Source organism: Cataglyphis hispanica, chromosome 17 (genome assembly GCF_021464435.1).
Source record: "Cataglyphis hispanica isolate Lineage 1 chromosome 17, ULB_Chis1_1.0, whole genome shotgun sequence".
In the NCBI taxonomy this organism is placed as follows: Eukaryota; Metazoa; Arthropoda; class Insecta; order Hymenoptera; family Formicidae; genus Cataglyphis; species Cataglyphis hispanica.
The window spans coordinates 1443849-1460815 of record NC_065970.1 but is presented as its reverse complement, the minus strand read 5'-3'; the positions used below and the strand labels follow the sequence as shown (position 1 = coordinate 1460815).

General features: G+C 31.7%; 3 protein-coding genes across 3 annotated transcripts; 2 read left to right on the top strand and 1 right to left on the bottom strand.

The window, feature by feature from the left end:
* Nucleotides 1-363: 363 nt before the first annotated feature.
* On the bottom strand, nucleotides 364-5553 carry LOC126855805 (RNA polymerase-associated protein Rtf1). Its single transcript, XM_050603765.1, has 7 exons — nucleotides 5235-5553; nucleotides 4705-4966; nucleotides 4197-4604; nucleotides 3878-4121; nucleotides 3058-3784; nucleotides 2697-2970; nucleotides 364-2561 (listed from the first exon to the last, which is right to left on the bottom strand). The coding sequence occupies exons 1-7, from the start codon at nucleotides 5313-5315 to the stop codon at nucleotides 2455-2457; spliced, it is 2103 nt and encodes a 700-aa protein (XP_050459722.1). The 5' UTR covers nucleotides 5316-5553; the 3' UTR covers nucleotides 364-2454.
* Nucleotides 5554-5828: 275 nt separating this feature from the next.
* LOC126856123 (vang-like protein 1) lies at nucleotides 5829-10998 on the top strand. Its single transcript, XM_050604349.1, has 4 exons — nucleotides 5829-6404; nucleotides 6562-7156; nucleotides 7264-7422; nucleotides 7502-10998. The coding sequence occupies exons 1-4, from the start codon at nucleotides 6274-6276 to the stop codon at nucleotides 8336-8338; spliced, it is 1722 nt and encodes a 573-aa protein (XP_050460306.1). The 5' UTR covers nucleotides 5829-6273; the 3' UTR covers nucleotides 8339-10998.
* Nucleotides 10999-11732: 734 nt separating this feature from the next.
* Nucleotides 11733-16875, top strand: LOC126856053 (neprilysin-1-like). Its single transcript, XM_050604231.1, has 18 exons — nucleotides 11733-11749; nucleotides 11878-11978; nucleotides 12146-12307; nucleotides 12445-12528; nucleotides 12643-12857; nucleotides 12951-13148; nucleotides 13464-13574; nucleotides 13674-13809; nucleotides 13896-14010; nucleotides 14372-14462; nucleotides 14564-14737; nucleotides 15024-15124; nucleotides 15379-15437; nucleotides 15533-15584; nucleotides 15747-15814; nucleotides 15878-16017; nucleotides 16227-16394; nucleotides 16489-16875. Exons 1-18 carry the CDS (start codon nucleotides 11733-11735, stop codon nucleotides 16660-16662), a joined length of 2166 nt encoding a protein of 721 aa, XP_050460188.1. The 3' UTR covers nucleotides 16663-16875.
* The last annotated feature ends 92 nt before the right edge of the window (nucleotides 16876-16967 follow it).

Below are 16967 nucleotides of genomic sequence, written 5' to 3'. Positions count from 1 at the left end.
GTACGAACGATCTGTCACGCGCATACGCGTCGCGACTGCGCGTAGAGTCGACGCGAGATGTTTCGAGACGCATCTCGATTGGCCGGTAAAGCAGGATCAAAAATCTATCGATATAAGCGTCCGACAATATGAAAAATATCAGCACCGTTATTTAAATATCCTATTTAAATATATCATATGTGAAACTGATAAAATATCTACGATAGTAAAATGAAGGCGAAAAATATTGTGACAAATATAGAATTTTTTATCAAATACAATAGCATATTTGCTATTGAAATCAATGTAATATCTAATACAAGAAATGAAAAGAATACGAAATTCACGCATAAGCGCGCGCGAAGAAAATTCTATATACGTATATATTTTTCTTAATACTGTTACTTATATTATACAGTTTACAATTATCTTTGTACATACAATAAGAGCGACATTATATATGTTTGCTATAAAAAAAAACCAATCTTTTTTATGCAAACATAATGAATCTTTTCCCGATTTCGATAACGATGTAATATTGCCAGTATTGCAGACTTACTCACATGCTTCTATGATACAACGTGCTATTGTAAAAATAAAAGAAGCGTATAATTAAATATAATAAAGTACACTTTAGACATTATGATAATGATGTATCACCGATTAAAAAGTTATTAATAATATACAATGCAAATATTGCATCCAACTTATATTTTTATCTGGCATATTACTAAAAATATAATACCTACATAAGAGCTTAATTTATCTTACAATTACAGTTTATATTCCTTATCACTTATCTGAGTATTACAAATATTATGTCTATCATCTTAGCATTTAGCACTCTACATCATTGCTTTGTAAATATTTCATACAAAGAATATATTACACAAATATATTATTCTTTACAACCATAAAACATTCGGCATTGATTACATGATTACAGTTTTTAAGATAATTTTCCTCAATCAGAGGAATAGTAATTTATCAATTACATAAAGAAAAAACTGTGCTTCTCCATGTAAAATTTCTTATCTACGTTAATACGTTTAAATACAGAACATTCCTAAATATATATACGTATATATACAATTTCGAAAAATGAAACGCAGTACAAGTAACAAAATTTCTTATTTTGTAAAATTATGATATATAATTTCTCACGCATATACATCATCCGCTCTCCTATATGTCATAATCATGCAAATGATTGCAAAATCGTAATATATGGTCAAATCAATTTTTGTCGGCAGTATTAAACTTGTAAAAAAATAAACAATTAATAATAGACTATAATTATTATATAATACATTATATAACCTATTTTAATTAGTTATAATGTCTAGAGCTCAAAATAATAAAAATCATAATTACAAAACCTCAGGTATTTACACAATATTTTTCAATAAAAAAATATAAAAGTTATGTCAGCAATACAAACTGTAACAAATATTAAAATGAAAATATAGTGTACTTCAATGAAAAAACTATATCAACAATATTAGTACATATAGAATATATATGTGTAATTGAGACATACACATCAATTGTGATGTTTGTAAAAAATTTAGAAATTAATATTTACATTATATACGTTCCATTTCCTGATAAAATTACTACTTAATAAAAGTTTAATTCTGTCATGTATAAAATAAAATTGTTCTGTGCACCATTATATACTGTCACTAGATCTCATACAAACAATATTTTTATATGTAAAAAGTTTAATCATATTTGGCAAATGATTTTATTATTAGGTACATACCTTTTCTTCTTTTTTATGTGTTTTCTTTCTTTCTCTTTTCTTATTTAAGAACATGGATGTTCTATAATATTGGAACATGTAAGACAAAGCGTAAAATCGTATTCTCTTCAGTACATCCGCTATTTCCTTTAAGTACTGTAACTATGAAAGAACAATTCTCATTACTTGTGTAATTATATTTTTCATACACAATGTCATTACTTAGAGTACACAATAGGAACCGGTTTGCGTTGGAACCTTTTTAGTTGGAAAAATCTTTAATACATTGAGTGTTTTTGACGATAATATAGATAGTGATACCAACGTTTTTTACATGATATACGAATCTGAACATTATCCTGTGTGATGCAAAATTATAATAAGCTATTCAAAAACTATCAAGTATCGGTTTCATTTTAACATTCCTTTATTTATTATATAACTATACAGTGTTATTGGAGCTAATTTTTCGTATAAAATTAGCAAACCACCACCAACACTCAATGTATTAAACAGAATAGAATCGCGCGCCCTTAGCAATAATATAATATATAATATACCACGAATATATTTTATATAAATAATCTAGTTTCTCAGTCATCATTATAAGAACATATCTTCGTTCCTACTATAAATCAAAGCATTCAATACACGAGGTTAAATTCTTTAATTACAAGACAACCTTGACAACTTAACCTTATGCTTTTACGATGTCTAAAACGTATGAACTGTTAGATGAGACCGCGTTTCTTTTTATAATCTTCTAAATTTAACGAGCGGCGAGGTCCTGTGTCCTTGATGTTGTTAATAGGCTTCGGTAAAACACTAACAGGATTATCTAGAAATAAAATTATATATATATCAATAATAAATTGTACTCTTTTTTATGAGCTACAAAATTGCTTTTCATCAATTAATTATAAAACAAAAACTTATAATTATAATACTTTTCTTATTATATGAAAGGACTTACTTGGAATAGGAACTTCCAAATCGATTGTTATATCGAAATCATGGGCATTAAACAGATCTTCTGTACTTTGCTTCTTTTTAGACTCCTGTCCATTTTCCTTATCGTTAGCGGTCGATACCGAATCGACAGCTGGACGAGGACTTGATTTGTCATTTATTGGAATTGTGCTTACCACATCAGATTCATCTTCTGGCTTAAATACCATTCTTGGCTTAGTACTTCGCCTAGTGAATGGATCGTCGACCTTTTTACCTTTGTTAGCCTTCAGCTCTTCCTATTATTACATCAATCTCAATTAATTGACTGAAATTTGATAACAAATAGAGAATAACATGTAAACATGATATATGTTAAAATTTACCATTATAGCTTTTTCGGCTTCTTCGACATTTTTCTTTCTGTTGCGATCATTTATGTATGATATACTGGAAATCGTCGCTGTTCGCATCTTATCTAGTTCCGATGCGCGTTCTTCCAATTCACTTAATTCTTGATTAAGGCGACTAGCCGTCTCGTCGTCTCCTCTGCAATTAGCCGCATCACGTTCTCTCATGAGCTGAGCTTTCTTCATCGCGTAATTATAAGGTGTTTGCTTAAATCTCTCTTTTTCTCGGACAATCTTCTCTATATCCTCTTCTTTATACTCATATAGCAATGCTTCATTAATATCCTTTAATTTCTGCTCTACTTCGTCAAACGTTGGCACGGAAATTCCTTGCAGCGCGCATGTTTCCTTCCACTTGAAGAATTCCGAATCTGTGAATTCTTGGTTGGAGACGAATTCCAACCTGAATACACGTTCCTGCGCACCATGACGCAATTTCAATCCCTTATTCGTTCTTGTGCCGCCGAGCTGATAAATCTTTCCTGTTTCGCACACACCGCTTATCTCAGCTACTCTATAGACAGGTTTTCCGTTATTATTACCGATTCCAATCCTGACAAAACAACCTTGCACTACTCTGTCAAAGAAAGGTAGATGAACAAATCTCTCCATTTTATGACGAGACAATCGGATCTTGTTTAAGTCTTCTTTAGTACTGATATATACTGGTTTCTTCGGCTTAGCTTTATTACTAGTAATCGATCTGAAAAATAATGATATTAAATATAAATATTATTCTAGGAAGATATATATAAAATATATATCTATTTGCACATAAAATAGACAAATAACTAACTTTTTATCGTTATCAGAATCCGAATCACGGCTTTCACTCGAGGACGATCTGCGCTGAGATGTTGGTTTAGCTACTTCTTCTTCCTCCTCTGCACTGTCCGATGAGCCACTATCATCAGAATATATATCAGATGCTTTAAGCTTCGTCTTATTTCCACCACCTTTATGATCATTCTCCAATTCCTCTTCCTCTATATCTTTTGATTGTTGTTGTTGTTGCTCCATTCTCTGTTTTTCTTTTTCCTCTAATCAAGAGAAGAACATGAAAAAATGTGTAAGATAAATAAAAAAAAATTAATAATGTGTTTTAGATGCGGTACCTCGTTCTTTTTTTTCTTCGCGTCTGGCTTTAAGCAATGACATTGCATGAAATTTTTTATCTTGCTTTTCTTCTATTGTTTTTTTACGATCTTTACTTCTTTCTTTAGGATCTGGTGCCCTGTCTAGTTTTTGTTTTTCCTCACCACCTTTCTCTTTCTTTTTTGATTCTTTTTGTTTTCTCAATTCTTGTTTCTTTGCCATTCTTAGTTTCTTCTCAATCTCAAATCTTGTCTTCATAATTTCACGTTGCTCAATTCGCTTAAAAATTTCCTGTTCACGTTCCTTTTCGGTCATTTGAGCAAGTCTAGCTTGATCCTCTGCATCTCCCATGAGTTTGTCATCATAACCATCATTAAATTCTTCTTGGCTAGAGTCGGAAACACTTACATCAGAATCTGATACCTCACCTATTGCAACAAAATAATTATTGTTTAGTTATTATAACATTAACAAAATTTATGCATTTAAAATAAAAGTATACATTCATAAAATAAATTTAATTTTTACCTTCTTCTGGCTCTGAAAGCTGCTTTGCTGGTTCTTTCTCACTGGCACTATCTTCGGTGCTTGATTTTGTCATCTTTCGTTTACTTCGTTTTGTCGACCCTTTTTTTACCTTTGTTTTTCCAGTCTTATTGCTCCAGTTATTGTCGGAATCTGATGTGTCTGAATCATGCTTAGCATCTTTTTTAACAGATCCATTATCTTCGTTTGACTGAGAATCATCTTGGGATTTTCCTTTCTTTTTCTTTGCCAGTGACAGAAGATCCTGATAAAGTTTGGATAAAAAAGGATATATACTGCAAATTATTATAAACAAAATCATTGAAACAATAATAAGCAATTGTCTTCAATCTCATTGTGTATATGTGCATGTGTCTATAACAAAATTGTACATTTTTAATCCAAAAACATATTGTAATTTTTTTTTTTACAAACAAAACTGACACATGTTATATAAATATTGTTAAATATTATTTGATTAAACATGGATGGATGAATTTTTCATGTGCTATACTAAAGGTTAGACTATTTACGTTGTCCAAGTCCGAGCCGCTCTCCGACGCGCTTCCACTGCTATCGGAGTCTATGAGTGCTTGATGCTTCCGCTTCGGCATCTTTTTTGGCAGTGTTTAATTCTATGGGAAAATGTGAATAACCGTGTCACAGTCTCGCAATAAAATTCCGCACACACTGAACGTCATAGAAGAGATAATAAATCCGGAGAATCGGTTAAAAATCACGGAAGAAACTGTGAGTATGGAATATTATATTACAATTAAGTATACGACACGAACGTGTGGTCGTTCACAGCTGCCGTTCCATCAGTGCGAGTGCGAACATCAACGAACATTCAGAATCATTCAGGATCATGACTCCACATGCGTTGCGTTCGAAAATTTACTCGTCGAAGTCAAAATAGAATAGCGTTTAATTGACCAATCGAAACAAGGCAAGCGCATCTGTGATTGGTCGGTTGCAAAAATTCATGTCTATAAATCGATTTTTTATACTTTCAGATTTTTAGAACGAATGTCTGTCTAAAACTTTTATAGTCGAAGATTGTAAGTTTAAACAAGCCTTTATAGATTCACGCTCATCGGTGTTTTTTTACATCATCGGGATAAAACTTCCCTAGGGACGGATCGCAGTGTTTTCAATCGCAGCAATTATCACGGAATGTGGTAGCCCGGCTGCTTGGAGCCGGACGGAGGGGGGGGGAATAATAAAACGTTAGGCGTGTCGGCGTCCGTTTTTTACGTCTTTTATAACCATTGAGAATTGTCTTTTTGCCGATCCGATATTTTGTTGTACTGTCAGCAGCGACGGCAGCGACAAGCCTTCAAAGTGGATTGGCTTCGATCAAAGCGTAATGTCAAAGGCGCACGTGGCTGTGACGCCGCGACGTTCCGAGGATGCTTGGATCGTAGATCCGCTACGATAGCGTATCCAAACGACACATATCACATTAAGTGTCGTTGCCTCGCATCGCATGTATGTGCTCGCCGTTTGGTCGCGCGCGAAGGAGGGTATGCTCTTATGGGGTAATGAACGGCAGGTAGTCTTTGCTGTGGAATGGAGACGGAGAGCGTAAAATCCGGGGCTAGTGAGCATAGCCATAGCCACCACAGCAGGAGCTCTCAAAAGCATCATCGATCCCACAGCTCAAAGCAGCATCACAGGACACATTCTCATCGTACTACCAGGTAGATGAATTTTTATCTTGTTTTTTTTTTTTTTGCATCGTATAACTGTATAAAAGCAAGTTACACAACTAGTACTAGAATTAACTATGAATAGACTCGCACTTTTTTACACATCATAGATATGCATATATGTATATATATCAATTTTTTTCAATAGGAGCAATCGAAGTCAAAGGAAAGAGCGGCAGAATTTAGATACTAATGAAATGGCTCCGTTTCAAACAACTGTAAATGTACGGGGAGATAGCGTAGATAATATGGGTCAGGAGGTGATCGAAGTACAGATACTTCCTCAGGATGAAAACTGGGGAGAAAACACTACAGCCGTTACTGGCAATACCTCAGATAGATCAGAATCGACCGAGGATGTAAGCCACTGGCCAAACGAGACTGATAGCTCATTCGGTTCTAGCTGCAATCGCTATATCGGTCCAATCATAGCAATGATACTCGGAATAAGCGCCTTTTTTAGTCCTATTGCCATGGTGATCTTGCCTAAATTGGGATTTTTTCCCGACTCAACGACAGTATTAACGATGCAGCAAAAACTACAGCTATTGTCATGCAATGCTGAATGTAAAGGCCAACTGCTAGGATTAGCCTTCAAATTGGTGCTACTTGGTATTGGTAGCTGGGCGGTATTTCTGCGTCCTCGAGTTGCTACCATGCCACGCATATTTTTATTCAGAGCAGGAGTGCTGCTGCTCACCATGCTGTGCATTTGTACTTATTGGCTTTTTTACGTTGTACAGGTATATAGGAAAATTTATATATAATGATTCTGAATATAATTTATATATATTTAATTTGTATAAGTAATAAATGAATGTAAATTATACATAGTTATTGATTTTTTCAGATCACTGAGAGTGCTAAGACTGCTGCCAATGGCGAAATATCAGAGTACAAAAGTTTAGTAAATTATGCAGGTACCCTTGCTGATACACTCCTGTTTATACACTATGTCGCTGTGCTCCTTATTGAAGTTCGTCACTTACAACCTACATTCTATCTAAAGGTACATGAATGTTACATATATTTTTGATCTATAATATTTGATATCGAATTAAATATTTCTTTGATATTTTTGTTGACAGGTCGTTCGATCGCCGGACGGTGAATCGAAATCCTATGCAATAGGTCAATTATCAATACAAAGAGCGGCCGTATGGGTCTTGGAAAGGTACTACACAGAATTTCCGATTTATAATCCATACTTGGAAAGATTGCCGGTCTCAAAGTCGGGCAGAAAGCAATCGAGCTTCAAGTTCTACGAGGTTGATGGTGGAGTAACTGGCGCTATGCAACCGCGCGGCGGTAGCGGGGATCGAGCAGTTTTAGCGGCGCAGGCACGTCGCCGTGATTCGAGTCATAACGAACGTTTTTATGAGGAGCACGATTACGAGCGACGGGTACGGAAACGTCGCGCGAGGCTGATTACCGCCGCTGAGGAGGCGTTTGCGCATATCAAACGTTTGCACTCCGAGGTGGATTCCACGCCGAACTCGGGACCGATGGACCCCATGGAAGCCGCGCAGGCGGTGTTCCCTTCTATGGCGAGAGCTTTGCAGAAGTATTTGAGAATCACTCGACAACAACCGCGTCACTCTGTAGAATCCATTCTTAATCGTCTTGCCCGATGTTTAGCCCAAGATGCGGCGCCGCGCGCATTCTTGGAACCATTCCTCGTCACGAGCCCGGTGTTGTCGAATGAAAAAGAGAGACAAAAGCGATCGCATCATTGGGCTTTGGTGTGCGAGGGAGAGCTACCCTCGCGTCCAATTGCTAACGGTTGTGAATTTCAATTGAGACAGGGCGAAGTAGCACTCTTGTGCACGGTGCATAGATTACCGCATTTTAATCTTACTGAGCAATTGGCACATCCTAAATCGAACAAGTTTCTTTTGCGATTAAATTCTGAAACTTCTGTTTAAAATGTCTAATAGAATTCTGGAAATTCCATTCTTTTATTTTTAATGAAATTTTGCAATGCCTCAAAACGGGGATGTACTTAATATGATTTTTGGCACAAATGAAATTCGATAGATATATTTAAAAAACTAATTCTCTTTGTGCGTTGAAAGCGCTGGACCTCGCTTTGCACAGAATACATAATATGATAAGTGCTGTAGTTTGTTCCACAAAAGATACAAAACGGTGGATGATGGAAACTTGGAGACTTTTATAAGTGCAGGAAATATGATCTAATGAATATTGCATTTTGCTTTAAATAAAAAATATCTTTTAGACATTTATTTAAAAAGGTATTATCTAGGATTTTTATCAAACTTGAAAATCGAAAAGCCGATTTTTCTGAAATATGTTTTCCAGAACTTTTCCTGTATACTGAAATATAGACTGTTGTAAAACAATGTTGTAATAGCACATATTTAGATGTTTTGACGTGATAAATTGAAAGAAGCACAAAAATTGGGAGAATAATTCAATATTGTTTTATTGTATTTTTAACTATGATGATAACATCATTTTATTTTTTTTGAAGGAGAATTACGAAGATATTAATCATTGAAACATATCTCTGAATAATTTTATTACAAAGTAATAGTATTTATATACTTGTCTGTACTGTATGTATGAAATACTCAATTTTTCTTTTCTACTTAAGACACGCGCATATACATTTATTTATTCCATTTTATAGTATATAGTGCATATCATGAATTTTATATATATATATATCTCTTTTTGGAGATAAAATAGGAATAAATTAAAAAAACACAAGAGATTGAATATTTGTACTGATATTTGTATTGATATTTAATTAATACGCATTCCCGAATTCATGAATTATATTTATAGTACCATATTTACAAGAGAGACATACTTTAAGTATATAAGAATTATATACTTGTATGTGTTCATATACATGCGCACATGTGTAGTAATACACAAAAAAACACAATTCATACAATCATATTTCGCTAACAAGGAGAGAGTATAGAAACTTGTATCTCTTGTTATCCTGTGTTCTGCAATGTAATAGCACAGCGAATACTCGATAATGATAGTCTTAACTTTTGTACTTCAACATTTTTATATGATTTTCACTCTTTAATATAGTGTTTATATTAAATATGCAAAAATGATAAATTAATTATTAGGTGATAGAGAACTTCGATACGAGCATTTGTTAGGTTTATTCTCTCCTCTTAGTTTCTCCATTATATTACTATTTTAAATATTTCTGCGTTGTGATTAGATAAGAATTATGGTCTATTGGTAAATTATATATTTATATGTATACATGTTTAGATTATTTTCTTTATTTTTAAATGCTTGATAAAATAATATAGAAAGCATATCTTGAATAAAATTTGAAAATAATGTCGCGATTACTCTTTGTTGGATGGTTTTATTGCAATCTTCCATTTTCTTCTATAATCTGTAATCATTGTAATAATCATTCAACGCAAACAATTAAGAGTAAAATATAAGAACTTTTAAAGATGAGTGATTAAATATTTGGAAAACTACGGCATTTAAAATAAATTATATAATTTAATAAATTACTTATTAATTACATATCTTTTAGTGTGTATTTCGATGGATTTGAAAGCATATTCTATATTATTTGATTGCGAAATATGTACGAGAAGTTACGAGCATATTCTGGTATATGTATATAATGAAAACAGAAATTCTATAATTGCGGATTTTTACGTGTATATATAATCGTACAAATCTCATCATTGGTTAAACTGATGAACGATAGCTTGAATTGTAAGAATTGCAAAGAAAAAGCGAAGTTTATATATTGAGAAGTAATTAATATTGTTGAACTTCTCTCCGAGATTATGTCTTTATCATCGTAATAAAATTGATGAATATAAATGCTCTCTAGAACGAGACGATAGCTTTCAAAAAAGCGTACAGTTGCAGTAAGCACATGTTTTTACGCTTGTGTGTGTGTGTGTGTGAGATTTTTCCACATTGTACGCTTTGCCCCACGTTTGTACATTATAAGATAAAAATACATGAAAAAAAACACCCGATAATTTTTTAAATTATCTTGATAGAGGATCCTCGATTTAAGAAATATTAAATTAAGATTGCAAGAATACAGAGAACAATTTTTTTTTAATTCGAGATTATTATAAATACATAATTTTTTTTACTGACGTGAGTAGCTTTTGCTATGGATGTTTCTTTTTTATTTATGTGTGCTTGCGTGATGACTATGTACTATTCGAAAGATGAAATATACATTTGACGTATAAAAAAATTCTCTCTAGTTTTTTCATTCTTGGTATAATAAAATATTTCAACTAATGAGTGAATAAGAAAATAAACATTAGCAGTACTTAAAAAGCTGTTAATGACATTGCGATTAAGAGATGATTTTTTAATCATCTTAAAATTGACATTAGTTATTAGCGCAAAAAAACAGATTGTCATTAATGATGTACATATTTATTCGCATAATTATAATATCTTTGTCATTTTAATAGTCTATAAGCGAAGAAGCGGATGACAAACATCATGCGTGTTGATTTAGCTGTTGCGATAATTTAATCTCCTTGCATTTTGTAAACAACGCGAAATACAAAACATGGATCAAGAAACACTGTTTGAATTTTTCCATCTGAAATTATTATATGAAAAATCTCATTAACATATTGTCTAACTTCTTTTGAAAAAAAATAGAATGTACTATAATTAAAAAAAATCATAGTAAATTCTTATAAAAATAATTTCAGAATGGAATTTCTAAGTTTTTTGAGGCTTACAAAATGATTTAAAATATCTAAATTAAAAGAAAAGAAAAAATAGAATGTATTACATGATATATCTTTAAGATATGTTATATATAATATCAAAATTGAAATAAAATTTGGATTTTTTAAAGAATATTTTTACAGGAAAAATGTGACAAGAAAAAAATGCACGCATCAAATTTTTTAAGAATGATTTTAATTAGTAAGACCTCTCTTTTTTTTTTCTCCCTCGGATCTGAGCGGAGATCAAAAATTTTTTTATATTTGCGTAACATATATATTACAAAAATATCAAATAAATGTGTTGAGGGTATATGTATATGTAATATTTGGACAAGTGGTTTGCCACATCATTTCACATAAACATTTTGTATATATTCTTGATTACTATCTATATGCGATCATGTACATATAATATATTTATTACATCATTGGATGCAATTTTTTCATGAGTATATTAGAGCAAAACTTCACGAGTGCATTTTTACTAAAGAAAGCTCTTCAGCTCTGTGTAGTACATTTTCGGTGAAGACATTCAATTTCATACATACTTTGAAGTACAGTGTTAACGCTGTGATAACACTGCCAAAGTATGCATCGCTCTTTCATGTAAGAGACTTGAAGTTTAATTTTTAATATTTCTTTTCTATTAAAAAACACTCTAATTAATAATTTATAATAATCTATTATTTCCAAATTAAAAGAAATATTTTTTGTTTATTTTAAAATTTTTGCAGAATTTTCCTAGTGGTTGCAACGTATGCATACGTTACGTTTGCAGCTCCGAAAAGTAATGAGGATTACACATTATGCACCACGCAAAATTGTATAGATACAGGTATATGTTTTAATTCGTCATCTCATTTTATTGATTATTTGATTTATAAATTTCTATTTATAAAATTCTATTTATAAATTATTTTTATCATTTTTATATGACATGCATAACATTTTATTCGATGTACTTGATAAAAATAATATTTTTTTATTACATTACTTTTACAGCGTCGAAGATCTTAGCCAGACTCGATCGTACTGTTGATCCTTGCGATAATTTCTATCAATTTGCTTGCGGTGGATGGTTAAAAAATAATCCGGCAAATATTTCATATCCGAGAATTAGCTCGCTATCGGTGATCAGTGATGAAACGACAGAGCAAATTAGAGGTGCGAAATACCGATTCATTACCAACATTATTGTTAAAAATACTTGTATTAATGATATTACATTAAATCGATATTTTTATTAATATCTGCATACTATAATTTAACATATGCGTGATTGCTCTTTATTATATTCGCAGAGATCTTAGAAGATGATCCCAGACCAGACGATACGCTTTCCTTGCAAAAGGCAAGGAAGATATACAGCATGTGCATGGATATCGGTACGTACACGAATAGATTAATCAAGACAGGTATTTGATGAAAAAAAATTCTGCATAATTAAAAGAAAGGACACAATAACACAGAAGTAAATTATTTTTTTGATTTCTTATCAGACACACTTAAACGGATTGGGATCAACAGTCTTAGAAAAGTCGTGCAGAAAAACGGTGGATGGCCGATGACTATGTCTCCTTTCGAATGGAAATTGAAAGGATTTAAGCGTTGGCAACAAATTAGTGATATAATGCAGGATAATTTGTTTGACAACGGTCTTTACAGTATAGCAGTGATGGTAGATGACAAAAAGTCTGACAGCAATGTCATCACCGTATGTATATTATATTCGCGTTTGTTTGAAGAAAAAAGCATAGAAGATGTACGAGAAAAAAACAATTTTGTACGATACATTATATTTTTTCAGATCTTGGAACCTGTCTTCTTCGCACCGCGCGACATCGTGATCGGTCTTAGCAAAGATCCGGCGCAATTAATGATGTACAAGTCCTTTATCAAAACAGTTGCTAACATCTTTATAGACGACCAGGGTTCGTACGTTGATGAAGCGACACTTGATCAGGATGCGCTTGATGTCGCAAATTTCGAGATTGAATTGGCTAAGGTATATATTGTTATTGAGCTCTCGCTGCATTAAGATTTTAATATTTGGATTAATTTTATTTTCTTTCTTAAGATTTCTTTTTGTTTTTTCATCGATATCTTGTTAATCCATATATATTATACTTTTATATTACTGAAAATATTCGTTATGTGCGATTATCTTTCTCTTTTACCCGATGACTTCTTAACTCAAGCAAAAACTATTTTCAAAATAACTAATAACTAAAAAACTATTTTAATTCATTTAATGTAGAAACTTTAAAGTAATCGACTGCATCGATTTATTACTTTATTTTCTTTGTTTTATCTGTTGCAGCTGACATTAAGCCTCGAAGATAGTAGGGACATTGATAAAGTTTACAATGCGTTAACAATTAAACAATTGCAACAAGCCTATGATGTACAACGTCCTAATGTAAATGGCAAGGTTGGCTTTTATTCTCTTAATACTTATTATACATTTATTTTTTTTTGTCTATATTTTATTTTCTTCATCTATATTTTAGTTTTCTTACTTGTATTGCAGATAAATTGGTTTGAACGTATTCGAAGATTGTTCGCGCCAAAAAAAATTACATCATCCGAGAAACTTATTGTTCACGCATATAAATATCTTACTAATTTAGTACCGCTACTAGATAGAACGCCCATTCGTACTATCGGTAAGATTTTCGGGATTTTTGAAAGAATGCTATGAATTGTTAGATAAGGAATTCTAATTATCTCGACAATCTGATTACGCTTGTAGTCAATTACATGCAATGGAACCTCATCAGAGCTCTGTTACCTTACACCGAACGTACGGAAAAAATTGCTGTCCAACTTGCCAAAGAGTTTAAGGGAGAAAAGACGGACAATTTAAGGTATTTGTATTATACGTGACTACATTGACAATATGTGTGGTCACGTATTTGAGAAATTTGATGCAATAACAGTATATATAAAGTATAAAATTTTAATTTATTATCATTACAAGAGAGACACAAGATAAGTCATGTTATATTATTATAAATCATAAATGTACATTACATCAAGTTACATTTCATCAAGTGTTTATAGCTAAATTTTATCTTCAACTTACATCATCTCTATAAAAATATTTTTTAAATTTATTTTGCCAAATTATTCACATCCGCTCATTTCTCAAGTTATATTTTGTTATTGTATCCAATAACTCAATGCAGGCGAAGCTAATTAAGTGCTAATTAAATGAAATTCATCAAGGTCGAAGAATTGTGTAAACAAAGCCAATTTAAACTCGGCCATCTCGCACGAATATGCCAAGAGATACGTAAAGCACGAAAATAAAGAAGACGTAAGTCCGTGTTAGCTCAAAAGACATACGACGAAATTCATTGAATTTGTCATAACTTTCATAAATAAATTACGCAAATCGTTTACTTTACTTATATTTAGCTCATTGAAATAATCACGAACATCGAAGATGTTGTCCGTGAGCAAATTTCAGCGTCTACTTGGATGGACGAGGCTACGAAGAAAGCATCTCTTGAAAAATTGTCTTATATGAGAATGCAAGTTCTCACGCCAGATTGGTACAGCAACAAAGCTATTGACAAATATTACAATGGCGTAAGTATACATTGATAAGTTGATAATATTTTATAAATAATGGATAAAAAGAAAAGAATTTGATATCCTGAATAGCGAGCAGAGAGAAAGATAGATAGAAAATATTTTTAGCAACTTATTCTTTCTTTCTTTATGACAAAATCTTCTTGAAAAAAAAATAAATTGTATAAATTTTTAACCGCTATATTAATATCAATAACAATTCATTTTATTCGTGAATATGTATATATATATATATATATACTGAAAAGTATACACTAAAAAAACTTGTATGTATATATTTCAGTTAACTGTCACGTGGGACTATCTTGGAAGCGTAATAAATATAATGAATTTTGAAGTCAAAACAATGTTAAACAACCTAAGGAAGCCCGTTGACAAAAATAAGTGAGACTTATAATTTCTTTTATTTAATATAATATATATACTATATATATATATATATATATATATATATATATATATATATATGATAGATAGATAGATATAATAATTTATTCAAACTTATTTAATTTAATAGATTTTACACAACTCTATTACACAACTCTATTTAATAGATTTTACAAACTCGTTAGAGAATTGAAATAAGAAAAATATGAAATATAAGAACATGAATAATATTATTTTTTTCTTTGTAACAGGTGGCTTATGGAACCGACAGTAGTGAATGCTTATTACAATCCATCTGGCAATGAAATCGGTGAATTTTCTCGAATTTTTATTTTCATTCTTCTTTATTAGTATTTTAATAAATCGTGAAATTTATTATCAACTCAACAATTTTGTCGATTTTAGTTATTACTGCTGCCATATCGCAAGATCCTGTATACGATAAAAATCACCCTTCGTAAGTATTTATATTAATAAATTTTTAAAATAAGAAGAAAAATCTTTTTGTGAGAAATTGACAATATCTCTTATATATATATTTTTTTTTTAATTTTTAGTGTAGCTGTTTCTTATTTAATTTTTTGCATTCTACTCTTTAATTTAGATAACATTTTATCAGGTATATGAACTATGGAGGAATAGGTGTTGTCATAGGACACGAAATTAATCATGGCTTCGATAATTCCGGTAATTTTTTGATGACAATGAAATATATAATAGTGATATGTATAACGTGCATTTTTTTTGCAGGTCGTAAATATGACAAAAACGGCAATGCCATACAATGGTGGACACAGTATACCATCGATAAATATGAGCAAAAAACGCAATGTTTTATTGATCAGTACAACAGTTATTTAGTGCCAGGCTTGGAAGAATCAAACATTCATGTCAGTAATTGCCTTCAGCAGAGATTATATTCCTAATCTTTCTACAAAGATTGCCTCTTAATTTTTCCAATATTTTCAACACTTTTTTTTTCAAGTATTTTTTACTACACTTTAACATCTGAATGATATTTTTAACAATTTCTGCTTAGAACTTTCTGTTTTCTTATCTATATCGACTTTTTTTATATAATATTGGTAAAATTTTGCAGGTAAATGGAAAATTGACGCTAGGAGAGAACATCGGCGATTCCGCTGGCGTTGTGGCCGCGTATTACGCATACCAGAACAAAAAAACAAAACTGAACAAGCCTGAGATACGACTGCAAGGACTCGAGGAGTTTAGCGATAATCAGATCTTTTTTATGAGTTTTGCGCATGTATGTGTAATGAAATATGCAAATACGATGTTAAGTAAGACAACCGATAAAAAGTAGAATCGAAGTTGTTAGCACCGTAATCTAATTTTTTTAGGCATTCTGTGAGAATGCTACGCCGCAACAAATACAATTGTTATTGTTGGATGAGCATCCTAGGCCGGAAATAAGAATACGCGGCAGCTTATCGAATTTCCCTGAATTCTCCGCAGCTTACAATTGTCCGGCAGGAAAAGGAATGAATCCGGATAAGAAATGTTCTCTTTGGTGAATAAGATAACGGATGACGAATTCACTCTTAAAAAAGGCATGTTAAATCAATATCGAAATGTAGCAAAGTTCTCGAATTTATTATATTTCTTTTGCAATGCTAATTGACTGTTTCAATTGGCATCGCAGCAAACAACTGTCATCACATAATTTTATTCCTATCAAAAAATGAAAATTTACTTTGCTAAGAATAAACATTAATGATTTATTAATATTTTATTAGCGTGATGTTTACCATTCCACGATTTTATCATTCCAGTATATACTATGGACACAACGATAATAAAATATTATTGAAATATTTTT

What these genes read in the sequence shown, in the direction of transcription:
- LOC126855805 (XM_050603765.1), bottom strand. Translation starts at nt 5,315, where the DNA reads ATGCCGAAGCGGAAGCATCAAGCACTCATAGACTCCGATAGCAGTGGA. An exon ending in GCTTTCAGAGCCAGAAGAAG is followed by an intron (nt 4,605 to 4,704) that starts GTAAAAATTAAA and finishes TTGTTGCAATAG; the next exon opens with GTGAGGTATCAGATTCTGAT. An exon ending in GATTCTGATAACGATAAAAA is followed by an intron (nt 3,785 to 3,877) that starts GTTAGTTATTTG and finishes ATTATTTTTCAG; the next exon opens with ATCGATTACTAGTAATAAAG.
- LOC126856123 (XM_050604349.1), top strand. Translation starts at nt 6,274, where the DNA reads ATGGAGACGGAGAGCGTAAAATCCGGGGCTAGTGAGCATAGCCATAGC. An exon ending in CATTCTCATCGTACTACCAG is followed by an intron (nt 6,405 to 6,561) that starts GTAGATGAATTT and finishes TTTTTTCAATAG; the next exon opens with GAGCAATCGAAGTCAAAGGA. An exon ending in GGCTTTTTTACGTTGTACAG is followed by an intron (nt 7,157 to 7,263) that starts GTATATAGGAAA and finishes TGATTTTTTCAG; the next exon opens with ATCACTGAGAGTGCTAAGAC.
- LOC126856053 (XM_050604231.1), top strand. An exon ending in CTGACAGCAATGTCATCACC is followed by an intron (nt 12,858 to 12,950) that starts GTATGTATATTA and finishes ATATTTTTTCAG; the next exon opens with ATCTTGGAACCTGTCTTCTT. An exon ending in AAGCCCGTTGACAAAAATAA is followed by an intron (nt 15,125 to 15,378) that starts GTGAGACTTATA and finishes TCTTTGTAACAG; the next exon opens with GTGGCTTATGGAACCGACAG.